Source organism: Mustela nivalis (genome assembly GCF_964662115.1).
Source record: "Mustela nivalis genome assembly, chromosome: 4".
Classification (NCBI taxonomy): domain Eukaryota; kingdom Metazoa; phylum Chordata; class Mammalia; order Carnivora; family Mustelidae; genus Mustela; species Mustela nivalis.
In genome coordinates, this window is record NC_139023.1 from 36316092 (window position 1) to 36343222 (window position 27131).

Consider the following 27131-nt stretch of genomic DNA (forward strand, 5'->3'; position numbering starts at 1 on the left):
ATAATTACAGTTTCTTTCTGGGAGGGAGAACATTTATGTTCTACTCTGTTAGAAACTTTCAATTGTATAATATGGTATTATTAACTATAATCACCATTTTGTACCTTAGATCCATAAAGCTTATTTTCCTTATAATTGGAAGTTAAGGGGCGCATGGGTGGCTCAGTTGGTTAAGTGCCCAACTCTTGATTTCAGCTCAAGTCATGATCTCAGGGTCGTGAGACTGAGTCTTCCAAGGGGCTCTGTGCTAGGTGTGGAGCCTGCTTAAAATTCTCTTTCCTTCCTCCCTCTACCCTCCCTTTGCTCCCTCCCTCTCTCTCTCCCCCTAAAAAAAAAAAAAAAAATAGATATATTTAAAAAACAACTGGGAGTTTATATTCCTTGACCAACATCTCCCCATTTCCTCCACCTCCAGCCCCTGGTAGCCACCATTCTATTCTGTTTCTATGATTTCAGCTTTTTTAATATTCTATAGATAAGTGAGATCATGGACTATTTGTCTTTCTCTGTCTGACTTATTTCATTTAGCTTCATGCACTCAAGGTCCATCCATGTTGTCTCAAACAGCAAAATTTCCTTCTTTTTCATGGCTGCATAGTATTCCATTGTGTATATAACACCACTTCTTCATTCATTTACCCATTGATGGAGACCTAGGCTGCCTCCATGCCTTGGCTATTGTGAATAATATTGCAATGAACATGGAAGGGCAGACATCTCTTTGACATGTGGTTTTTACTTCCTTTGTGTATACACCCAGAAGTGGAATAGTGGGGTCCTATGGTAATTCTAGTTTTTATTTGGTGGTGAACTTCCATACTATCTTCCACAGTGGCTGCACCAATGTACGTTCCCACCAACAGTGCACAAGGGTTCCCTTTTCTCCACATCCTCTCACACTTGCTATCTCTTGTTTATTTGAAGGTAACTATTTTATTGGGTGTAGAGGTGACATCATGGTTCTGATTTCTATAGCCCTGATTATGAGCAGTGTTGAGTACTTTCTCATGTACCTGTCGGACATCTGTATGACTTCTTTGGAAAAATGTCTTTTCAGTTCCTCTGCCCATTTTTCAATCCAACTGGCTTTTTGCTGTTGAGTTGTATGAGTTCATTATATATTCTAGATATTCACCCCTTATCAGATATGTGATTTGCAAACACCTTCTCTTACTCCATAGGTTTTCATTTTTTGTTGTGCAGGAGCTTTTAAGTTTAATGTGGTCCCAATGGCTTATTTTCACTTTTGTTGCTCCCAAATCTTGTTTGTGTCTTATGCTAAGCAGATTAGACATCTCTGAGTCACTTGCAGCCCATCCTGGCTATGTTCTCTTTTCATAATGAGAATGGCTCATCCAAGCTAAACAAAGATGATGCTATCACCCAGGAACAGTTCTGCCACAGTTATGATCAGCCCCTCCTTTCTCCCTGCTGCATCCAACTGTGCAATCACCCAAAAAATGAACCTGTACTACCACGAGAAATATCTACAATATAGCTATAGTCACACTATACCTATGTGTTTGTTTCTATTACATATATGGAGAAAGAGAGCAAAGAGTTTTAAAAAAATGGCAGAAATAAATACAGAAATTAATTCCATATAGAAACATTTGCTTATATAACAAAATAATTATATCTACAAGAATAGACACCAATTTGTTGGGTTCTCTCTAGGAGGTGGAATTCAGAGGGAACTTTAAATTGAACACGTGTGTACTAATTTTTTTACATTCAACATTAATGCCGCTATAATCATTAAAACTATTTACTTGGGGGGCCAAAAGACTGTGGCACCTGGTGGCTCAGTGGGTTAAGCCTCTGCCTTCGGCTCAGGTTGTGATCTCAGGGTCCTGGGATCAAATCCCACATCGGGCTCTCTGCTGAGTGGGGCGCCTGCTTCCCGCCCCCCCTGCCTGTCTCTCTGTCTACTTGTGATCTCTCTCTCAATGTGTCAAATAAATATATAAAATCTTTCAAAAAAAAAAAGGAAGACAAAAGACCGACGCAAAAAAAATGGGCTCAACTTCCTGCTAAAAGGATTCAGCTTACACACAAGACTTTCTCAATAACAGACTGCTCAATATTCATGAAATCTCTCCCACAGTAGTTCCCAGTAAATGCCAAAAAAAATTTGAGTTCATAAAAGCAAGGAAGAGACCTGTACGGATTTCAAAGAGCTCAGAACCAATGAATGTCATATTATGAACAAAGACCAAGAGGGAAGAATCTCAGGAGGGATGGGGAAAGACGGGTGGTATCTAAGAACAAAAATCCCAACTGAACAAGAGAAATCTGTCCTGATGAGGAAGGAAAGGTTGTGATCAAAAACAGGAAAATAAAAGCATATGGCTGCATGCGGGCCTTCCAGAGGAGATTGAGTTAAAAAAAAATCAAAAACAGAAAGGAGAAGCACATCTCCAAGCATGACCACGAAAAGGTAACATTCACCCATTCATTCATTTATTCATTCATTCATGAAGTCCCCGCTACGTGCTAGGCACTTCCTGGGTGTCCAGGTCCAGTCATGAACAAGAAAGCCAACGGCCCTGTTCTCTTGGAATTTAAGCAGGTGTGACGATGGTAAACAAGGAAGCATAGCAACAAACAAGATAATTTCAGATACTAGTTAGTATTATGAAGACATTAAAACCAGACAAAGTGATAATAATTGGTGTGGAGGTTCTTTTAACAGGGTGGTCAGAGGATAAGGTTTAAAGCAACTCCAAAATGATCTAAGGAAGGAGCAGTCTTCCAGGCAGAGATAACAAATGCACAGTCCCCGTGTGAAGAATGAGGCTGTCACGTTTTAGGAATATAAACCCCAGGGAGACTGGGGTCCAGACAGCCCTACAAGGGTGTGAAGAACAAGGTCCGCATGGTAGACCCCAGAAAGGATTAGGGATTTTGGTTCCTATTCGGGGGAAAGTTACAAGAGAGGTTTTAGGCAGGGGAGTGCCATGAATACATAGGTTTTCTAAAAATGCCTCCAGGTTCTCTCTGAACGATTGGCTGGTGGAGAAGAGAAGCAAGGATGGTAACCGGGAGAACAATCAGGAAGTCTTACAGCAGTCCAGGTGAGAAATGACACAGCCTCGGGCTCAGGGTGTGCCACAGAATCAGAGAAGTGCCAGATCTGGACCAGGCGCTGAATAATCTGAATGAGAATGTGAAGAAAAGAGAGAAATCAAAGACAATGCCAAGATTTCAGCCGGAGCAACCCTCATTGCCACTTCAGAGCTGCCCAAGACTGGAGAAGGTTCGTGGGGAGTGAATTCGAGGGGTCTTTTTTAACCAGGTTGAGTTTCAGATGCGCTAGTAACAGCCAAGTAGACAAGTCCAGTTGGATCCTGGAGAGACAAATCTGGAACTCACCGGCCAGTTCGAAAGAATGGATTCACTTTGGAGTGTCACCATCAAACAGGTGGTATTTATTTATTTTATTTTTATTTTTAAAGATTTATTTATTTATTTATTTATTTGACAGAGATCACAAGGAGGCAGAGAGGTGATCTACATAGCCTTTTTAATTTTTTTTAAGATTTTATTTATTTATTTGACAGAGAGAGAAAGATCACAAGTAGACAGAGAGGCAGGCAGAAAGAGGGGGGTAAGCAGGGTCCCCGCTGAGCAGAGAGCCTGATGCTGGCCTGGATCCCAAGACCCTGAGATCATGACCTGAGGTGAAGGCAGAGGCTTTAACTCACTGAGCCACCCAGGCACCCCTAAACAGGTGGTATTTAATACTATGAGCCAGGGTGAGCTCATCTGGAAAGAGTGTCGAGATGAGAAATGTAGAAGACTGGGTCTTGGGGGACATGAAATTCAGAGTTGAGATCTTCAAACAAACAAAGGGGTCTGGGTGCAAACCACTACTGAAGTAAAAGAAGAAATAGGAGGGTATGGTTCTTCAAAAGCCAAGAGAGGAGAGTGTTTCAAGACAGAAGAAACACTGTCCTGCCAACTGTGCCAAAAGCCACTGAGAAATTGGATGAGAGAAGCAGAGAAGGGATCACCAGATCTCACAAATTGGAAGTGGCCATCAGGACAGAAGGCCACTTGGTAAGTTGAGGAGAAATGGGTGCATAAATGTGAAGATAATCATGAGGACGACTCTTAAAACGTAGAGCAAAAAATTGGGCCAGGGACTAGAGGGAGCTCGGAATGGGCTTTGGGCTCAGTGGAGGGTTTGTTTAAGATGGGAGATGCCAGGATAAATATTTTTAGAAGACCAAGCAGAACTCACGACCCTGAGATCAACAGTTGCATGCTAGGCCAACTGAGTCAGCAAGGCGCAGGGGTGGGGGTTGGGGGTCAACACAATTCCTGAGCTTTCACACTCACTCCTGCAATAGCCTCCTAGCTGGTCTGCCTCATCTGCCTCTCATTCCTCTACTTCATCCTCCACTCCAAAATCTAAATACAAGCCTGGTTATTTCATTTGCCCTGACCAATGCCTCTAAATAACAACCTTCTTAAAAATATCCAACCCCCGGGGCGCCTGGGTAGCTCAGTGGGTTAAAGCCTCTGCCTTCGGCTCAGGTCATGATCCCAGGGTCCTGGGATCGAGCCCCGCATAGCATCTGGCTCTCTGCTCAGCAGGGAGCCTGCTTTCCACCCCAGCCCCCACCGACTGCTTCTCTGCCTACTTGTGATCTCTGTCTGTCAAATATATAAATAAAATCTAAAAAAAAATAAAATAAAAAAAAAATCCAACCCCCTTGGTAAGGCTAACAAAGCCCTATAAAACCTGTCCCCAGCCTTCCTCCCAGTCTCCTCTCAGACCATGCAATTTGCCAGACTAGAACCCAGCAGCCCCAGCCACCGTCGGCACCTCCGCGTTCGCATGTCCTGCTATGGCTTGGAACACCCTCTTTCCTCTACCTAGAACGCCCATTCAATCTCCACCCAAATCACTGGCCTAGAAAACGCCTAGTGGGTCTTTAACACCCATTCAAAAATACATTTACTCAGGGTCCTTCCGGAAGATAGAGCTATGACACACAGCTAGACATTCCAGGGAACAAACTTCGCTTCGACGTGAAACAGATTTGGGAGCGGGTCAATTGTCTGAAACCACAGGGGAACCCTGTCAGGTGATACACTCCTTGTAAGTGGGAAGTGTAGAAACAGGAGGAAGATGACTTGTAGGGTGAAATCTCCTTGGGACACGATCCATCCACATCCATTGTTCAAGGCAGTTCCCTATCAGTGCTAGGAAGGGCCAACAATCTGTCTCTCTGCAAGTTTCTTCAGTTCCTACTTTGCCCTCCAGAGCAACTTGCAGTGTGTCTATTTCTTTTTGTACAAACATGGCAGCTTTTCAAACAACTGCAGGCGTTACCCTAGGCCTCCACCCATTCTCCCCAATTTTCTCTTCTATGACTTACAGATGTTGCTAACTCCTGGAAGTACAGCATTCAGAACATGAAAACATCATCGTTACCTCTTGAGGGGGCAATCTTATCTCACTTGATTCTGTACCAGAACACCCAGCCAAGTACACGACATACTGGTAACCTTCCCACGCATGCACTGATGTTGAATCTGCAACATTTCATATACCTACCTCACTCGAGCGCAAGAAACCATGGCTTCTGACACACTGCCCAGAACCAAGGCCGCTAGGAAAGTGTTTCTGTAGGACCAGCTGTCGTGAAGTCAGATGGGAGCACTCAGACACAGAGTCCAATGTCGGGGATCACACCACTCAAGGCCACCTCTTCTCCTGGTCCTACATCAGCTCCTCCCCCAAGCCCTACCTGCTACCCGGCTCTGTCTGAGGTTCTCAGGACCAGGCCTCTCTGCACTCGGCTTGCTCCAGTTGTTGGTTCAGGCTCACAGGCCACCCTGAGTGTGACACATGCCTAAGCATCCAAAGGGTGGAAATGGACTTTGAAAAAAAAGAGGGAGAGAGAGAGAGAGAGGCACCTGGCTGGTTTAGTTGGTTAAGCATCTGACTTTAACTCTAGTCATGAGCCCAGGGTCCTGGGATCCAGCTCCCAGCTCCCCAGGGAGTCTGCTTATCCCCCTCCCCCTCCCTCTGCCTCTACCCCTACTTGGGCTCTCTCTGTCTCTCTCTCAAATATACAGACAAAAAAATCTTTTAAAAAAAGAGAGAGAGAGGGAGAGACAGTATAGAAAGAAAAGATTTGTCTCTTTCAGTATATCCCAAACTAGCGGCTCACAGGGTTCTTGTCCATCTCAGTGCAAATCTAGAGTTAAAGATAGGATGTAGGATGTATTTGTTTGTTGTAAGGTTTCATTCATTTATTTGACAGAGAGATAGGAGAGCACAAGTAAGAGCGGCAGGCAGAGGGAGAGGAGAGGGAGAAGCAGGCTCTCCGCTGAGCAGGGAGCCAATGTGGGGCTCGATCCCAGGACTCCGAGATCATGACCTGAGCTGAAGGCAGGTGCTTAATCAGCTGAGTCACCCAGGCACCCTAGGATGTAGTTTTGAATGTGATCTTTTCAGAAGAACTTTGAGCAAAATTCTATCATTAACAAATAGAAGGCAGCAAAGAAAAGTGGGAAGCCTGGAGTCCCTCTAGGATGAATGTTCAGATTATTTCTGGAAATACTTCCTGGATAGCTAGTCTAGCCCAGTGCTGCCTAGTGGAGAGGGTACAAGCTACATATGTAATTTTAAATTTTCTAGAAGGCTTATCAAAGAAAGTAAAATAAGCAGGTGAAATTAATTCTAGTGTTCTATTTTATTTAACTCAATATATCCAAAATATCATTTCAACATGTAATCAATATAGAAAGTTATTGAAATATTTTAAGTTCTTTTTTGTTTTTTCAAATGAGGTCTTTGCAGTTTACTGTGTTTTGACACTTACAGCACATTTCAACTCAGACTAGCCACATCACAAGTGCTGGTCCTCTCATCGGGCTACTGATTATTGCACTGGACGGTAAAGGTCTAGGCTATAAATAAATCCTTTTAAGATACAAGTCAACTTTGGGCTCAACATACTTGTAAATTCTATTCTTAGGAACAAACTTCTATTAAAAAATAATTACATTGGCTTGAAAAATGCAAAGCTGTCCAAAGTGGTATGTATTGAAAAACAAGGTCTTTTAAAAAATGAAGGGTCTCTCACAAGGTGGGTGCTTCCTGAAGCCCTCAGACTCATTTTTCAAAGTCAAAAATAAATTATGCAATCAATCCCGTGTCCCTAACCCAAACCCTCCAACGAATACTTCAGAGTTCACGCAGTCCGGGACGTTCTTTTTATAGATGAGAAAGAATCCCAGCCAACCTTTGCACCCAGCAACTGACTTCTGTCTAGCGGGACAGACGGTCAAGTGTTGATTAGCTGACACGGATATGCTGTTCCCGGCAACCATGCACTGAGTCACTGCTGCCGAGTGGGACCCTGAATGAAACCTTACATAATAAACCAGAAGGGATCAAAGAGACGGGGCAGGAATGGAACACAGATCAAAAGTCCTCCACAATATATACAACAAAACCTTTTCAGAACCATCCCTTGAGGAACAAAAAGAGACTAACGTCTGAAGTTTAGAAATTATGAAAGCCAAATGCAGAAGTGCGCCCGATGAGAACATCTGAAAAGTAATCCTATATTCCTCAGAATCATCACCCTCAGGAACAAAACGCTCCAGCTCAATGTTGTAATTTCCATCTTCGCCCTAGCAAAGAAAGAAAGTAATGAGCCGGCAAATGCACCAGCCAAGCTAGAGACGCGATGGGAGCCAGACTCTACCGAAAATCCTGAAATAAGCAGTACACAGTTGGGACTAAACGTAAAACCCTATGCAGATGGGGGGTTAGGAAGACAAATCGGTAGTGGGTAAAATGCAACCAAAACAAAGCTGCAATCAAAAATCAAATTCCGTGGGTGCCTGGGTGGCTCAGTGGGTTAAGCCTCTGCCTTCTGCTCAGGTCATGATCTCAGGGTCCTGGGATCGAGCCCCGCATCGGCTCTCTGCTTCGCAGGGAGCCTGCTTCCCCCCTTCTCTCTGCCTGCCTCTCTGCCTACTTGTGATCTCTCTCTCTCTCTTTCTCTGTCAAATAAATAAAGAAAATCTTTAAAAAAATTTTTTTAAATCAAACTCCAAAAAACATTTAAATTAAATCATTAAACTCAGCCAAAGCAAACTCTAGCTTTTTAGATAGGGATTTGAAGTCTTAGTCCTGCTAATCACGAGAAAAGAAAATAAGACCACCTCTACATTGAATATGTAAAGTAACCTAATCCAGAAACCCACATCCTCAGTGAATACACTGGTTCTTCACTGGAAATCTTAAAGGGAAATACTTATTGCTCTGAACTTAAGTGCTCTTAAATTTCGGGGTAGGGGAGCCCCCGGGGTTCAGTTTCATGTATGTGTCACATTCAAGAAATGCAGTTTAGATGCCAAAAATCATGGATAAGGAAACCCATTCCCTCCAAGGACACTGACGGCCTCTCAAATACATCTTCCTCAGCAGCATTTAATAAAGTCCTCATCTATACGCAGACGTTTTTCTAGAAGTCTACTTCCACTACAAGTTCCTGCAGTTACTCTACCCCTGACCCCAAGCTCCTTTACCACACTTTCCCCCTCCTCCTCCTCATCCTGGGAAGGGCTTAGCACTTTATTATGGAGATCAACTTAGCCTCTCTCCCAGTAAGAAATGACACTTCCTCTTTGGAAGAGTGAAGAATAAGGCTAGCAAGCTGGACATTGAGGAGGGCACGTGATGCAATGAGCGCTAGGTATTATGAGGTAAGACTGATGAATCACTGAGCTCTACTTCTGTAACCAATGATACATGATATGCTAATTAATTGGATTTAAATTTTAAAAAAGAAATTTTAAAAAGCTAAAAAAACAACCAAAAAAGATGCGTTATGTGTCCTTACAAGCTTTGCTAGTCTGTTGGCACACTTATATATGACAGTTTTTACTTTTTTGCCTCTCAGTTTTTTCTACGAATAGAAGTTATTACTTTGGGGAAAAATTATCATCAATACGGATGGGTGAAATTATACCAGGAACAGTAATGACAAGTATGGGGCGCCTGGGTAGCTCAGTGGGTTAAAGCCTCTGCCTTCAGCTCAGGTCCTGGGACGGAGCCCCACACCAGGCTCTCTGCTCTTCCTCTCTCTCTGCCTGCCTCTCTGCCTACTTGTGATCTCTGTCTGTCTAATAAATAAGTAAAATCTTTTTTAAAAAATGACAAATATAACTATCTTTTTAAGAAAGGAGTTTAAAATTTTTACTGTGAATTATTATATTCATCTAAGTATTATATTAATGCTTTTTCTCAGTTAAAATGTTGAATTTGTCTTGAGTCTTAACAAAAGATAGTAAAAAGTCATTCTCTTCTATAGAGAGTGTCCATTATCAGAGGTTTTATATCTTTTCAGCATAACTGGTTGTTTTTTATGTTGACTTTATCATGTCCTCGGCTGTTAAAGAAAAGTTTTTCTCGTGAATGTGCTGTTGCCTTAAACTCATATTGTCCTCTAGGTTTATCTCAAAATCTTTTCTGGTCCCTTTGGTTACATGGGCAACAGAATAGTGTTTTTCTGTCAGCCATGGTCAGTATTAATTCACTTACAAATCTTCAAATACTCTGATTTTTGACTTTCAAGCTTAGAAAATATAAACCTTTAAAATTTAAAACATTTTTAAGTACAACATTTAAATTTAGAAAATATAAATAGAAATTTCACAATATTAAAAAAAAAAAAGATTCTAGCAAATACCAGATTCTCTGATGGAGAAGAGGAAAGCCCTTGAGCACCCTTACATTAATGACATCTGTCCCATCACAATTATGAAACACCCATGCTGTGCCCAGGCTGGACACAGCATCCGGAAGATCAGAATCTGAAGAGAGTCAAAAACAGTGTTTGAAAAGCGAAGACATATTCCAAGTAGAAAAGGAAGATCACTTAGTAAAACTGCTCTCATGTACCCAATCTGACTTACCCTGGGGTCCTACACTGTCCCCTCCCTTACCTGCTCACCAATCTACACTTCTCCATGTATTACCATCTCAATAATGCTGACACCCCCCTCTCAAAATCCATTCTTTCTTCCTATTGACACAAAACAGCAACAGACAATGTCAGAAGCCCCAGAACTTACACCGCCTGCAACTCAGTGATGGAAACTCCCTTTCAAGGAAGCAGTTTTTCCCTCCGTGAATAAAGAAAAGGATAGAAACAGAAATATTCTTACGAATGATCTCAAGTAAAACTCAAGTGAGTGAAATATCTGGTGTTCTTCTGAGTACAGATTTTCATAGAAAGAGACAAAGTTGAAGAACTGGAGGAAGAAAGATCTAGACTCATTTTCAAGGGCTGAGTCTGGGCAGAACTCCTGGTTTCTTTGTGATGTGAGGGGGAAAGGTCTAGTCAGGGTCACTCACGCAACCATCTGTTTTCCAGAATGGATGTCTTTCTTCACTTCCTACCATGGATCCAAACTCAAAATGACACTTCAACCCAGAACCTTATCCCACTGAGTTCGGATGTGTCCTGAGGGATGTTCTTGGATGTTATGAGAAAAATGTAATCTTTGGCCCAATAAATTTGGGAATTTCATGGATGAGTGTCCAACTCAAGCATGAAATAGAAGACAGCGTCTCTAAAACCGTGGTTCTCTGTGTGAACTATGTAGCTGTGTGAACCAATATCTTCCAGATAACCTATGCATGATGTTACACAGTCATAAGTCCTTAAAAGAGTCATTAAAATGTACAATAAACCAATAGGTTTTAATATAACAAAGTGTGAGAGTGCTTTGATACAGTTTCAGATTTCATATTGCAACAAGCCTTTAAGCAACACCCACTTGTCAAGTTTTGGTATAGTATAAAGAAAAATACCCACAATTTTCTAAAAAGGCTATACAGTGTTTCTCCATTTTCCTACCACATATCTGCATGAGGACAAGTTTTCTTCATACACTCAACCGAAGCAACATATCACAACAGAATGAATGGAGAGGCAGCTGAGAATCTGGCTGTTGTCTATTAATACAAATAAGAGATGTGAAACAAACAAACAAACCAAGAAGTAAAACTATGTCACTCTTATCATTAAATATTTTTGGAAAAATATATAGCTATTTTTCACAAAAATATTCTTTTTTTAAAGATTTTATTTATTTATTTGACAGAGAGAGAGAGATCACAAGAGGCACCAGAGAAAGAGGGGAAAGCAGGCTCCCCGCTGAGTAGAGTGCCCGATGCGGGGCTCCATCCGAGGACCCCGAGATCATGACCTGAGCCGAAGGCAGAGGCTTAACCCACTGAGCCACCCAGGCGCCCCCAGAAAAATACTGTTGATGCTAACATATAAGGGGCATATTCCTTTTTTTTTTTTTTTAACAAATTAAGAAATTAGTTCCTTCACAATTTGTTTTACTTTCTGATGCAGTGATTATTAATAAATATAACCCACATGCATGCTCTTCAGGATCCTCTATAATTTTTAAGACTGAAGAGGGGCCCTCGCGTCAAAAAAGGTAGAGATTGCTTTTCGACTGTGGAAGCTTTTCTCTGTGGAACACCTCGAGTGTATTCCATGCAACACACGATGGGAAACACAGTCTCATCTTATGCTCTAAAAATTATTCCTTTATATGCCTCTTCAGCAAGTCAATTTACATGCTATCGGAGGGTTTCCTCTTAAGTAGTAGTCCCGTGTTCGTAAGCCTGGCAGTAAATGCATATACATCTCCTCTGGCAAGAAGGGCTGAAAGCGACCTCATGTATTCAAGAGAGGCCTTAATCTAGAGAATGATTCAACTGAGCGAATGTTTCCAATAATCCCAAGAAATGATGACAGAGGTTAACGTGCTCTGTCAGCAGATGATCCTCTCACATGAGATGCTGTGCCAGGGACGTCCCGAGAACATCAAAGCTGTCACGCCTGATGGAGAATCGGGCCCAATTTGGTGTACCATTCATTCTCCAACAACCCAAATCTCTGATTGAGGTAACTGTGCTACAAATGACTCTCTTACACGAGGAGCAGGCTGACAGCAATGTATTACGCCGAGCCCTGGCAATCTGTGTTTGGAAAAACTGTATGCCAGCCAAAAATAACTCCAGACCTAATTCCTACTTCTCCCATGGCTTTTCAGAATGCAGAGTAAGGCCAGTTGTCTACTTTCAGCAAGACAGGGAGCTCCAGTTACAGAATTCAGTTATAAATCTCTTCTTCCTGTCAGGTGTCTGAATGACCAGCCAGGAGCCTGTTCTCAGATGGCTGTAAAAAATTCTGGGAAAGAGTCAAAAGTCGAAAGTGCTGGACAAGGATTTCACATGAAGACTCTCCCCAAGGAAATTCAGTCCTTATATAGATCGGGGGAGCCTGGAATACAGGCTGTTCCGTCCTTTCATTTACATTCTGGAATTTGCCCAAATAATAAGAACCGTTAAGTTTATTTATGCACTTTTTAAAGTATCTAGTTTCTGAAAAAAATGTTGCTGAAGGATGACCAGGATCTTGGGAGCTGAAGACACTCATCTTAGCTTCCTTTTTCCTGTTACCTTAGAGATGAAGTGAAATTAGCATATAACCTGCTTTCAGTAAAACTCTCTTTAATGAAAAATTTTTATGGCCATTAACTACTTACTAAGGTGCTGTTCTAGCTCATTTGGTCCCCCTGGCAACATTGAGATAGACACGATAATTATCCCCATTTTACAAATGAAACATTAGGGCTCAGAGTTGCCTGAGGTGACGAGTTTATAAGTGGCAGACTGGACTGGAATCTGGGCCTTCAGAACCTCTGTACTGGGGTGCTGTCCCGTCTATTTGAGGTGCATGGACGACAACATTAAATGATCTATGACTAAGGAGATATTGAATTATGTGGGTAAAACAGTGGTTGTAAGCTTCAAATTAGCCTTTATTGAAGAAAACCCTTCATACAGCCAGTGTGTTTGGCTCATTCTCTGTCTTCTGGTCATGACCTGGACATGGACCATGTGATACTGACCTATGGTTGCTTCTGCCTTTCTTCTAGCCTGTACTGAGACCCCCTTGCTTGAGACCTGGAGCAGCACTCACTGAAGGAAGGAATTAAAGAGCCACTTTTGCTTAAAAGCGAATCTCTAAGAGTCTACTTGGTCACCAAGAACATGAATTTCCCAATAAAGTTCTTGCACCCTGGAGGGTAGGCACAACAAACAAACAAACAAAAAACCAAAACCAAAACACAGCAAAACAGTGGGGTACAGGCTGAAAAACATTAGCCTTTCTATTTCTATTTACTGACATTTACCACATGATTGACACTGGTCGCCTCACTCCATGTGCCTGGCGGACAGCCACAGAGGGATACTAGGCCTGGCAGGGGCATTCCTCAGCTCATGGGGTTGGTCAGCAGAGGAGGCTCTATCAAAGGGCAGTTTATATGGGCCCAACGGAGATTGTAGCCATGCGGATTACGTTTTCAATTTTATCTAAACCGAGCCTCACAAAATGGACAAGCGGCTTTCAACGAGTTCTGCACCAAACTGCAAAACAAGGTAACAACAACGCAAGCACCAATACCCAGGAAAGTCATAGAGCCGATGATACCTTTCCTGTTTCCCATATGATACGCTTCCCAGCCACATCATGAGCTATAACGATAACGAATTAATCAGATCCGACATAAAGTTGGCGTCCACACACACACAAAACCTTCATGTATCAAACCTTGGTTTCGAACCCGTTGTTGTTATCAACAGTCTTTGCCCAACTGACCATGATACCTCGGGAAATTGGCTAACAGTATTCGGATATAGCTTCTAAATACATACATATTTTTTTTACTAGGGCCAAAGATACGGAGCTCACTGATCTAGGTAGCACTCTGCTACCCAAATCACAATCTGCAAAGAAGCAGCATCAGCGCCTCCCCGGTATCTTGTTAGAAATGCAGTCTTAGGGTCATCCCAGACCTCCTGGACCCACATCTATATTTTCACATGATTTCCAGCTTATTCATGTGCACCTTTCTGTGGGAAAAGCACTGCTTTAGAACACATACCCTAAATGATCTGAACCCTCACAGTTCAGCTTTTGTTTGTAAGCTGAGGCAAATATCTCTGTTGAATTTTTGAACTCATAAACTTAGAATTCCCAACAGCTGTTATCAAATGTTCTTCAAAACTACAGAAAGAAAAACGACCTCATAAACCAAAATCCCAGTAAAATAATCTATGTATGACCGCATCGTCATCTTATTCATTCCAGGATCTGCAAAGTCGACGTCCCGACCCCCACACAAGGAAAGCCATCCGGCTCTACCTCCATCGTTCTCGTCCCCACTTCCACTTACTTTTGTTTGATCATCAGCTTTGAACACGTAGCAGATACTCTGCTGGCTGGCTGCATGGTCCTTAATCAGACAAGCAAAGTAACTTGGATCGTGACTGTTGTGGATCAGTTTGTGAACGTGCTGGGGCTTACACTCGAAGATGCTGGAACAGATCAGCGGATCCCACTGTTGGCTTTTCCCCGGCTCGGGTTCACACCTCAGTCCAGAGGGGGAAACACAAAGCCGGACTTGCCTGGCACCGGGCTCCTTTTTGGAGGACTGGCCACTGAGTCTCCGCACCTCCGCCACGACCCAGGGCAGCATCGGCATGGTGGTGAGAGAATGTACAGGCAAGGAGCCCACCAGCTGCAGGCTGAAGTCCACCGAGGGTTCGTTAGGAAACGGATGCTTCCTCGCTGTGAATGTGATTGGCTCCATCTTGGGAAAGATCTGGAAACTCAGCAAAACGTTGCCACTGTTTTCTGTTTGAGAACGAGCAATCTATTTTATGTGCTTCTGGGGCAGAATCCTGTGGGAGAAAAACAAAGGCATTAGAATTTAATGAAATCACAGCAATAGCTACTTTCGAAGAGTTATTATTCCTGAAGAACTAAAAAGCCTGAAACCCAAACATGGGGAAACAAATGGATCTTAGTTCAAACAAGGTGCTTGGCCTAGAAAGAGCCTTCTTGAAATTGTGCTTCTTTATATGAATGCTGTAACTGTCGCACTCACTACAGGTTACAAAGATCCCACTGGGAAACTCCTGTGAAACGTCTGTACGCCTCGTTGATCCAGCAAAATCAAGCAGGACAGAAAACAATATTGTCCTGCTCAGATCCCTTTAAACCCTGTTGTATTTACACATATTTCAAGGAATTTTTTTTTAAATAATCTCTACATGTGGGGCTCGAACTCATGACCCTGCGATCAAGAGTTGCACGCTCTGTGGACTGAGCCTGCCAGGTATCCCTCAAGGACTTTTTTTTTTCCAAGATAATCAAATTCAGTTGTGGTGATTCTCCCCACAACAAGTAACCTTGAGAGAAAATAATAGTGGCTATCTATCCATTATCAGAGTCCACTGAACCAGACCAGTTTTCAACAACTGACCTTTTTCAATTATGAAGCTACTTAAGTTTTAAAAGCCTCTCCCTGACTTAGTCCAGAGGTGCTGAACAGGAATTCAAATTTCATTAACATGTAATTGGTGCCAGTTATGTCCCAAAGATCGCCATAAATACAGTTTCATGTAACTCATGTGTTATCAGCCATTGTGCCCACACTGCCACTCATCAGTAGAAAATGCTGTTTCCGGTGGCCCCAAACTCTCTTACCTGCCCCCTCATAGGTGATTTTCAACAACCACCTCTGATGGTGGTTGCCTAATGCCTTCCTGTTCCACTGGACACAAAAGCCATCTGGGCAGAACTGACTTGTCTACAGCATCTCACACCTCATCCTTCCTCATTGGCTCATCCTTCCCGCCCTGAGCACCTTCCCACTGCATCTGTCTGACTCAACATTGTGTCCCCAGCGCCTGCCAGTGTCTGACTCACAACAGAGGCTCAATAATATTGTAAACTAAGGAATGAAGTCTCTCCCATCTGAGGAAAAAAAAAGACATTTTCCTCTGATCTCAACCCTCCTGAGCCCCAAGTCTCCCTTCCTTCCGCACTTACTGGCTCACTACCCAGTGCCCATGGACAATCTCGACTGTGACCAGATGCACGGCCTATGCACTGAACCTGCTCCCGTTAAGGTCATCCGCATCTTCGGGCTGTGAAACCCAAGGGGGGCTTTTCGGTCCTTAACTGCCTTGTCCTTTCTGATAAATTTCTCAAGGGTGACCCCTCCTTCCTGCCTGAAACCCTTCTGCGTCTCTTCCTACCTCCTTGGTTGCTTCTTTCGGGTTCTTTGATGGCTTTTGGCCCCTGTTTCATTCCATCCCTTGTCTTCATTCCACTGGCTTTCTTTGGACAGTCTCACCGAATGGCTTGCATGTCCATAACCACATTCAGGCATTCCTGCTGCTGCTAGCCGCTGACGTGTGCACTCCGGGCACACCGCAAGTGTGACCTCATTCCACCTTCATCTCCAACCGGTTACAGACTACTAGCATTGCCATCATGGGGACCTGGGTCACAGAGGCCTGGAGAGCTTCAGTTGCTCGTCACAGGTGGGCGTGGGAGAGTCGGCTCCTGATTCTCGACCCATCCTCCTGAGGGCCGCACAAGGATGGCATCTGCCACACAGATCCTGATGATGCCCTCGTGAATGTCTCCCCTTGAGCCTCTTTGCTGAGATCCAGATGAGGGCAGACCATTCGGTATTTCTATCTGGATAGCCTAGAGGCACCTCAGCTTCAATCAGTCATTTTTAAAGATTTATTTATTTATTTTAGAGAGAGTGCGTGTCTGCATGCAAGCAGGGGGAGGGGCTCAGGGAGAGAGAGAGAGAGAAGGAGACGCCCCTCTGGGCCAGCAGTCCCATGCAGGGCTCGATCCCACAACCCCCAGATCATGACCGGAGCTGGAATCAAGAGTCAGAGGCTTAACCCACTGAACCACCCAATTTAGTTATTTTAAAACTAACTCAGTCTCATCTCCCCAGTTCCCAGAACTTCTCTTGCTGCCCATGAACTCTGTCTCTATAAATAGCATCACTGTTTTACTGGCCAAGGCCAAGGCCAAGGAGTCACTGCTACAGACTGAAGGGTCAACTCCTAATCCCCAATGTGATAGTGTTTGCAGGTTGGGCCTTTGGGAGGTGACTGGGTCATGAGACTAAAGCCCTTATGAATGGGATTAGCGCCCTCAAAGGAGACCTGGGGTGCTCCCTCTCCCCCTTCCATCATGTGAGGAAACAAGAGGCAAGACGGCTGTGTATGAACCGGGAATATATTCAATATTCGCATTCTAAATATTTTCTGAAATAGAACTGAAGTCTATTCCTTTAACTCCATATTTTTCTATGTGATATAGATGCATAAATGATAAGAGTATATTTTTATAATAGGATGTGAACACAGTTCAGAGCTACTTTTTAATTTTAAATGTTCAAAAATTCAGAAATAAGCTCACACTTTCGAGCTCCAACAGAGTTCGTGGAAATGTATTCCCTGTCTGTTCTCCTTTAAGGGACAACCTCTCTTGATGATAAAAACAGACTTGAAGTTCACATAACCCCATAAATAATGGTCTCTCTCTCTTCTTTTTTCTCTCTCTCACCTGGTGAGAGTGGCATTAAATATCTTGCTCAGCTTCCACTCCTGTAACTGAATCTGCTTCAAGTCCTAACCGTTGACAGCCGCTAATCCCAAGACACGCCTCAAGAAGGACTAGAATTATTACAAAGGGGAGACCTGAGACCTACCAATTAGTGTAGATGGGGCAATTATTAACATGGTGGCAACAACATATGGGATTGTTTTCAGTCTTCTTGTAAGGCAATATATACATAGTGCAAAAAAATTATACCATTTAGAATTTCAAACATTTAGTAAATGAAGAGTCATCAAATTAGTTCTGCCATGTCATTGACAAAATTATCTGAATGCTTAGAGTTTTCATTTTTGAACCAGCTGTGGCACATTCTCAGTTTCTCTGTAAAAAGTAGACAGGTCCATAACACTGTTGGTAAACTCTCAAATAATAAGTTCTACCCCAGAGGGTGTCTGCCTGGCTCTGTCAGAAGAGCATGTGACCCTTGATCTCAGGGTCATGAGTTCAGGCCTTATGTTGGGTGAAGAGATTACTTAAATAAGTAAAAATTAAAGAAAAAGTTAGTTCTACCCCCAAACATAGCCATAATTATTTATCCATAATTCAGATTCTGCTGATGTAAGGTATCTTAGACTAGGTGAGTAACTTCTATACTACTTTTCAATAAAAAGTTCTGTCAAATAGAAGATCTATTCAAATAATACTAATATACCATTAGATTATTTTTAAAGCCATCTCAGTCCATGTGATCAGCATGCAACCTCTGACCATCCTTCCCAGGCAGAACCACCAACTCTAAGAGAGCTCTTGGGTCTCATACACTGAGTAAGAAATACTACAATCCAGGGGCACCTGGGTGACTCAGTGGGCTAAGCCTCTGCATTCAGCTCAGGTCATGGTCTCAGGGTCCTGGGATCCAGCCCCTCATTGGGCTGTCTGCTCAGCAGGGATCTTGCTTCCCCTTCTCTCTCTGCCTGCCTCTCTGCCGGCTTGTGATCTCTGTCTGTCAAATAAATAAATAAAATCTTAAAAAAAAAAAGAAAGAAAGAAAGAAAGAAATACTGTGATCTGTTACTCCCAGCGAACTTCAAACTCTGTTTTTGTTGGTAGATTCATCTGTGTACAAGCTCTGTCCCTCACACAGACCATCTGTATGCTTCACAATTCCTACCTACCGCGGTCCATAAACAAGGCAGGCATCGCAAACACAAAGATGCTTTTATTAGAACAGTTGCAATCATCTTGTTAGTGAGTCCTTCTATATCAAACATCCCTGAAGGCATGCACTTAGAATTATAAAATCCGTAAGCCAGAAATGTCCTTTTCAGCTCTTTAGAAATTTCCCTTATACTTGAGGGATGCCTGACTGGCTCAGGGAATTAAGGATCTATCTTCGGCTCAGGTCATGATCCCCGTGCTCTGGGATCCAGCCCAGCATCGGGCTCCCTGCTCCGCAGGGAGCCTGCGTCTCCCTCTCCCTCTGCTGCAGCCCTAGCTTGTGCTCTCTCTCTCTGTCGGGTAAATAAATAATTTTTTTCCCCTTATATTAGACATGAGGAAACGTGGTTCTGCAGAAGTTAGTGCCTTGTCCAAGCTGGATGACAGAACTAGGACAGTCCAATTCCTGACTGCCATCCAAGTGCAGCAGAGAATCTCAGTTTCCTGATGAAAACACTTTCAAGGGTGAAGCTGAGAAAGCGAGTCACGTCACTTCTCCAAATCTCAAGCTCATTCTCACAAGAGAATGGAACAAGATCATCCTCAAGTTGTCTTCAACCTCTCAAATCGGGGAAATCTAATTTTCATAATGTATAATACCAAATGTCCCCGACATTGTGTGGGGATGGAAAGCTGCTCCCCTCTTCCTATCAAGAATACAAATACGGGGGAGGTACCAGAAGAAAGAATGGAGTTTATTGATCGGGAAGTGAGAGAAGAGATGGTAGGAGTTAGCAAGCCGCCATTGGAAAATCCCTCTCTTCCCAGCCCCCTCTCCGTGCTGACCCAGCCAACCGTGGGAAATGGGAGGGGGACTTTCCAGAAGTTAGCAAGAAACACCACAGCCTCAGCACATGGAGCCCTCACCTACTCAGAGCGCTGGTGGGAGGGGAGGAGGGAATAAAAGAGGGATAGACAGAAGAGGTATTGAAGCTTCTAGCTCCAAGCCAGCTTAGAAACCAGCCAAGAGGAACGCCTGGGTGGCTCAGTTGGTTGAGCAGCTGCCTTCGGCTCAGGTCATGATCCCAGCGTCCTGGGATCGAGTCCCACATCGGGCTCCTTGCTCGGCAGGGAGTCTGCTTCTCTCTCTGCGTCTGCCTGTGTTCACTCTCTCTCCCTCTCTCTCTCTGACAAATAAATAAAATCTTAAAAAAAAAAAAGAAACCAGCCAAGACTGATAAGCTGTCCAGGACGCCCCCTACCCAGGATGGGCAGACACTCCCCCAATAGCTATTCACTTCCCCTTGCAAACCAGTGGCTTCATTTTTCTGCTTTTTATCCCAGATAGAAAGGACATGCTGCTGAACAGAATTATTCTTCCACCTAAATACTCTACTCTCCTGTGGTAAGATCACCGGAGGAAAGGCTACACTATGTGTCCCAGAATCTCACCCAGTCAGAGCAGTGGGCTGCTACCTAGGAATTGCCCACAGGCTGGGAAGATGCTTCGGACACTACCCTATTTCACGCACAGCCATCACACGGAGCTCCTGGAGCCTGTGGATCTAACCTCTCCGTCATCCAGGACGCTTCAGCCCCAGCAAGCAGCTCTCTAATTTGACACACAGAGTAATGATGTTTGGAACGACTTCCCTCCTACATAAATCAGGGCCAATGTAAGCCTGGTCCCCTAGGATGCCATGGCCACTTCCTGTATGCTCTGCTACCTAATGGCACAAGATAAAAGGGTTGGGGGGGGGGGGCTTGCTGGCCCTCAGGGATGTCTATCCCTCCCTCTGGCATGGCTGCCTGGCTATTCTCCTGAAAGTAATAATAATAACTGTGAACACAGACAAAATAGCACTTACTGCATGACTGTTAACTGAGCTCTTACAACAACCCTGGACAATAAAGACTATTATTTTTTTAAATATTTTTTTTTTTAATGATTTCATTTATTTGACAGACAGAGATCACAAGTAGGCAGAGAGGCAGGCAGAGAGAGAGGGCAAAGCAGGCTCCCTGTTAAGCAAAGAACCCGATGCAGGGCTCGATCCCAGGACTCTGGGATCATGACCTGAGCCAAAGGCAGAGGCTTTAACCCACTGAGCCACCCAGGTGCCCCAGTAAAGACTATTATTATCACATCTAAATAAGGACTCCAACGGATTTTTGCCATCATCACCTCATCAGATGAGGAAGGAGGCGCTGGCACAGAGAAGACAGGTCACTCTCCCAAGGTCATCCTAGCAGCAGACGGCAGAACCAGGTTTTGAACCCAGGGCCTTCCCCTCCAGGCTTAGTGCTTGCTCTTAACCACTTTGCTAGGGGAATATTTATTGACCAACCACCTCTTCTTGGACATTTCATGCAAGATCTTCTCTATTCTTACAACTCTGAGATTTACATTTTATCATTCCCATTTCCGTACAGGTCCTCTGGTTAGTGCTGTAGGCAGGATTTGTCCTAGGCCCAAATTTCTATTCTTTGTGATAGAAACATCTCTAGAAGGCAATAACTCTAAAATATCTTTCTAGTGATTTAGCTGGGTGATTTTTCCACGTTTTGCTTGGTCTCATTAATCCAAATCTAATGTCAAAATTATACTCAGCCCGTCTGCTGAGTGGAATCACTCACTTTCCCCTATGGACTGTGATCCTCCAAGTTTCAATGACCAAGAAAAGATGAGGGCTGGAAAATATACCACGTATGGGGACCCTCATGGCCATGAGACTTAAGAAGCACAGCCCACAGGAGGCCTCGGTGGCTCAGTTGGTTAAGCCGCTGCCTTCGGCTCAGGTCATGATCCCAGGGTCCTGGGATGGAGTCCCACATCAGGCTCCTTGCTTGGCAGGGAGCCTGCTTCTCTCAATGACTCCCCAAAAGACAGGGAAAAGGGCAAAGAAGCTACCCCAACACCTACCCCGATACCTGAGCTGACTTAGGCCATCTGGCGAACGTAAGGAGAACATTCAGAGAAATGTCATTAAAGGGTGAAAAAGGGGCCTCGGGAGATGCCATTCTGACAAGATAAAATTAAAAGTTAGAAAGACACAATCCTCTCCGGCAGGCATCCCTACTCCGGGTGCCATGGTGATGGGCACGCTGGGTGTCAATGGGGAACAGGTATGTGCCACTCCCTGCTGCTCACTGGTAGTCTGTCCCAGAAGATACCAGAAGATCTGGCAGACAGGAGCCGCCACCCACGCCATCCACCCACTGCAGAGGAGTCTATCTGATTGTGAGGCAGACTCTCTGCTTGAGGCTGCCTTCTCCAGAAATGGAGGGCGCAGACTGTCAACAGCTGGTTAATGAGGAAGAAGAGGCAAGCTGCATTTCCCCAGAGTCACTCACTTCCTCCTCATACCCTATGTATTTCCGACAACAATCAATGTCGCATGGGTGAGAAGTCGTCCCAACACTGACAGAACAGCACCCAACCAGAAATGCTATTGCAGCGAAAAGGGAAATCCCCAGATCTCTTAGTGGGAAAGACAGTGGTCGGCTCAGGCAAGGAGTCCCATTTACAAAACTTAAATTTTACATTAATAATGTATAAGTACACCCATGAATTTCTCCCCTATTTTGCTGGCTTGCAAATGGTGGATAAATCAACATAAAGACATTTATTTTCAGGGCGCCTGGGTGGCTCAGTGGGTTAAAGCCTCTGCCTTCGGCTCAGGTCATGATTCCAGGGTCCTGGGATGGAGCCCCGCATGGGGCTCTCTTCTTGGCCGGGAGCCTGTTTCCCCTGCCTCTCTGCCTACTTTTGATCTCTGTCTGTCAAATAAATAAATAAAATCTTTTAAAAAAAAAAGACATTTATTTTCATTTTCACCTGATCATTTTATTTACTGCTTTGAACCACACTTAGTCCCTTTTGCATCTCCTTGAACTCAGTTAATAGTCTCGGGATATACCTCTTGTGTTCACTCCAGAAAGTATCCCCTAAACATTTCACATGGCACCCTGTAATTCAACGCCAAGTCCACGGCCCAATAACTCACATTATGTCAAGTGTTACTTACAGACAAATCTAAGGAGAAAACCCTTTTTCATGGTCTGATTTCCCTATAACTTGGCCGAAAAAAAAAAAAGACACAGGGAGATTCAAGACCAGGATAAGATTCCGTTTCAAACAGTTCTAAAACACCTGTTTACAAAAGCAGACAATCTTTTTTTTTTTACAGACTTTTTCACGCAACATTCTTATTCCTGTAAACAGTCTTCATGATTCTTGGGAAGGAGAGGGTCCCAAGGAACACCATCTCCCCAGGCAGGAGAAGCCACCTCAACTCGAGCTGCTTCAGAGATCCCTAACCCAAGACAGTCCTAGAACATGAAGTGTTCAGAAACAGGGGAGAGTCATTTATCAAGGTGGATCCCCAGCTTCTTGCAACAACTCTTCATTCAGTCTCCCCCGCCAACCCCTCCCACACAGAGCTCCCAACACACCCCAAAACCCAGAGGTGGCCATGCTCCAACTCTTATCAATGTCATCAAATCGAGGCAGAGAATGAATTTCTGCTTTCAAAAAGAACGGGTTTCGATCAAGGCCTCTGTAGTTCTGCTTAAGTACAGCGTGAGAAGTTTCAAAGTTTGGACTTGTAGTGATAGCTGCTGAATGTCTTGGGTGTGACCCATTTAAACCAGGTCATTTAAAAATGCTCTTTCAAAGTCTGATTATATTAACAACTGAAATCATCCAATCACCTAGAAGGGAGAATGAGAGATCTATACTGATCCCTTAATGTAAGGCCCTCTGGAAATTAAACTGTTTGGTGGGAGGAACAATCATCACTTTCAATTTCTTTTTCTTTTTAAGCAACTTTCAGAGAATAATCTAATTTAAATAGAATAACAAGGTAAAGCCACTTTTAAGTGGATTTTAAGGAAAACAGTCTCTTAAAAACTACAACAGTGTGTAGCGAAGTTTGAGGGGTCTCATAACGACAGAAGGATCAGGAAGCTGCTAGAAACAATTAAGCAGGGTTTCAAAATGACGAGTACAGGATGTGCCCATAGAAAGAAATGTTGTGCGCACTGGTGAAGCTGCCAAAGTTACTACTGCAAAGTACCATGAACTTTTAAAGGATGGCAAGGGGTCCCTCTGACCGCCCTCCCCTCATTCCGGTCGCCCTACAAACACAGCAGCCCCCAGAGATATTTGGCGGGAGGGGGTAGATGCCCAGCGAGCAGGAGTGAGGGGGGCTGGGGGAGGGTGCCTGTCGGAGGTCCTGCGCGGTCACGAACTCGAAGGTTTCACTTTCGTTCAAGTAGGGGGGCAACGAGGTGGCAATGAACCCCACCCACCCACCCCGGAAGCCCCCCGCGCGGCGAGCACAGGAACGCCCTTGGGCTGCCGGATTCCAGCTTCGCGGGCCCGGAACGCTCGGGCGTGCTCGGCGCCGGGAGGGGGGCGGCCGGGATGCCGCCGCCGGCGCGGAAGCTCCAGAGAGCACCTACCTGCACCGCTGCTCGCTCAGAGCCCAGGGCCCGGCCGGGGCGCGCAGGTGCTCGGGGGCGGCGTGGGGCCGGCCTGGGCGGGCGGGGCGCTCATCGTGCCTGGCTGGCTCCGCTCTTCCGCGGCGGGGGGCCGGGAGGGATCCCCTCCGCTGGGCTCCCGCCTCTTCTTCACCCCGCTGAGGACACGGCGGGTCCCGCGGCCGCGGCAGCAACAGGCACGGCGGCGCGGGGGCTGCGGCGGCGGCGGCGGAGGAGGTGTCTGCGCGCGGCTCGCGTTTCCTCCTCCCCGGCTGGGCGAGCGCGGGGGAGGCGAGGGGAGGGCAGAAGCCGGGATCTCCCAACTCGGTCCCCAGGGACCTAAGAGGGGGACGCGGTGCTCTTTCCCTCCCCACTGCGCCTTGTGACTCTGCCCGAGCGGTACGGCCGGGACAGGCGAGTCACACGCGGGTAACAGCTGCTGCAGTGCGGGTCCGCCGCGGCCTCCCTCCTCTCCCCGCCTCTCCCCTGCGGGACGGCCCATCCTCAGCGCGCGGGGCTGGGCGGTGGGGGAAGGGGGGGTCCGGGCGACGCCCCAGCCAGCCCCGGCGCAGGGTCCTGGCCCGCCGTCCGCCTGGGCTCCGAGGACGCGGGGCCCCGCGCGTGATGAAGGCCCTCGCGGCGGGATGTGCGGTCGCACGCCGTGTCCTCGGCAGCCTATTTATAGCAGGTGGCGCTGCCCGCCGCTCTCGTCCCGCCGCGCTCTCAGCAGGTGGCACTGCCCGCCCGCTCTTCGCTCCCCCGCGGTAGTGTCGCCTCCCCGGCACCCTCGCTTTCACCCCGCGGAACGGACGGAGTGAGAACCGCACGGAACGCGGGAAGGCGACCTCGCCACCTGGCCGTCGCCCGCAGCGCCCCTTCGTCCCGTCCCAGGGTTGGACACAATGGCAAGGAGGGAACTGAGGCAGGGCCATTCTCTGGGGGCGCCGGCAGGCGAGGCAGGACAATCAGGGGCTCAAACAGAGAAGGCTGAAGGGTCGCCCCCCCAAACCCCAGTCAGCCCCATTTCTGAACTGGGGGGGAGGGGGGTGACGCAGCCGCTAGACCCGGGTCCTCTTCCCTCCCGCGGGTCCAGCGCGCGCGCACACACAATCACACTCACACGCACACGCGGCTCACACGCCCCCCTCGCCTCACCTCTCCTCTCTTCGCGGCGCCTACCCTAGAGTGGGGTTCGGGGAAGTTCCCGGCGGCTGTGGGGTGTAAGGAGGGACCCGGGAGACGGAAGCCGGCGGCGAGAGCGGGCTCGCAGGCGGAGGGGATGGCCGGGCGCGGGAAACCTCCCCGGCCACCGCACTCCTGCCCCGAAAGTAAACTGGGGCAGGTTCAATCCCGGGGGACAGGAGCGCGAGGGGGATCTGAGGCAAGTAGGGGACGGAGCACCAACTCTAGAGAGGAGTGAGCAGGGAAGGGAGAGAGAGCAGGGAGGAGAAAGAGCCGAGTGGTGGAGCCCGGTGGCCTCTAGCAGGAATAAATTAATAAATTAATTAATGTATTTATTTTTCCCTCATTGGAGCTGGAAGCTGACTTGAGGGAAGTGGCTGAGACTTTGGGCAGCAGAGTTGGACTTAAACCCAGATCCCAACTCCACCACCCCATGCGGTAGGCAAGCTGCTGGACCTCTATTCTCTTCCTTTTCCAGTAGATCTACCCTATGGGATTCCTTGATCCCATTCCTCTGGACGCTCCCATCCAGGGAGGGTATATTTCAGTGGGACACAAAAGTTTTATCCACAGCTTGATTTTAAAACGCTCATAAAAAGGGGTAGCTCTTCTGGGTGCCTTCCTGGGTGGCTCAGTTGGTTAAGGGTTTGCCTCCTGCTCAGGTCATGATCTCGGAGCTCCTGGATCAAGCCCCTTATGGAGCTCCCTGCTCAGCTGGAGTCTGCCTCTCCCTCCACCCCTCACCCTGTTCATGCGCTTTCTCATAAATAAATATATACAATTTTTAATAAAAGTGATAGCCGTTCTTCCGGGAGGGGCCAGTCTTTTTGGGGAACTGTGGTAGGTACTTGACATAGGTTGTCTCTAATCCTAACAAACATTCTGCTGTACAGAGATGATTAAATCCTCCTTGACTAATGAGGAAAATAAGAGGTTAATGCCTCTTGGAAGCCACAAGCTAGTTGGTGCTGGGACCCCCCAAAAAACCAAAGCCACTAGTAACACATTTTCTGTCCTGCCACTGTGTACCCCTCTTGTAGCACTGAGCTCATTCAGTTATCGCATAGTTATTTGTGTACTTGACCTTGAATTTTTTTCAAGAGAACTGAAGAACATATGCAGACATAAATACCCTAGTGGTTGGAACATTTATTGGGTCATGGGAATTGTTTGTCATTAGGTTAAAAGACCAGGTAAAGTGTTCAAGCCATCTTGTTGTCTCTTGGATCACACCATGTTTTATTTCACATCTTTATCTCCAATTCCCCCATACAGTTCTCATTCCTTCTCTGCAGCAGCCCTCTGAACATAGCTACCTCTAGAGAGCTAGGATGTCGAGACAGGCACACCGTCATCCATTTCACTGACACCCCCAAACTGCCTTCCACAAATATCCTGCCACATGATGGTTGAAACTGTGACCGAACAACTTAACAACCGTGCCGGCCAGCCACTGCCCCTGGGAGGTGGGATCAGGCCAAGGCTGGGCACTGAATACGGAACATCCTTGCTCAAACCCCCTCCCACCCATCACTCCGCTCCCTTTTCTCTTTCTCACTAATCCCCTTCACCCCAACTCCATCCATACCCCCCAGTATCAGAGTACAGGAAAGCTTAGTACAGACAGGCGAGATGGGTGCTCATCAGGTCACCAGCGTAGAAAGTGAAAGGGGTGGGGAGCAGAGATAGGCCAAGACCCGGAGTCTTTCATATTATTGTGGTGTGGAGGGAGGAAACTGCCTTCTCCCCACTCCCCCTGCTAAAATCTAGCAAGTTGCAGCTCAGAGTTACAACCTAGTG

The 27131-nt window shown here is 45.9% G+C and overlaps 1 protein-coding gene across 4 annotated transcripts in view; it reads right to left on the reverse strand.

Annotated features, from left to right (window-relative positions):
* Nucleotides 1-25435, reverse strand: part of TBC1D1 (TBC1 domain family member 1) — a 227663-nt gene extending 202228 nt beyond the window's left edge. For 2 of the 4 annotated variants that reach the window (XR_014311231.1, XM_082728915.1), the window contains exons 1-2: nucleotides 24132-24743; nucleotides 14305-14812 (exon numbers count right to left, since the gene is read on the reverse strand). Coding sequence is in view for 3 of the 4 variants with exons in the window: in XM_082728915.1 (XP_082585041.1) it covers nucleotides 14305-14721 (417 nt within the window). In the remaining variant the exon portion in view is untranslated. Of the gene's footprint in view, nucleotides 1-14304; nucleotides 14813-24131; nucleotides 24875-25304 lie in introns of those variants that run through there. The other 2 variants (XM_082728917.1, XM_082728916.1) reach the window with 2 other exon arrangements.
* Nucleotides 25436-27131: the final 1696 nt, after the last annotated feature.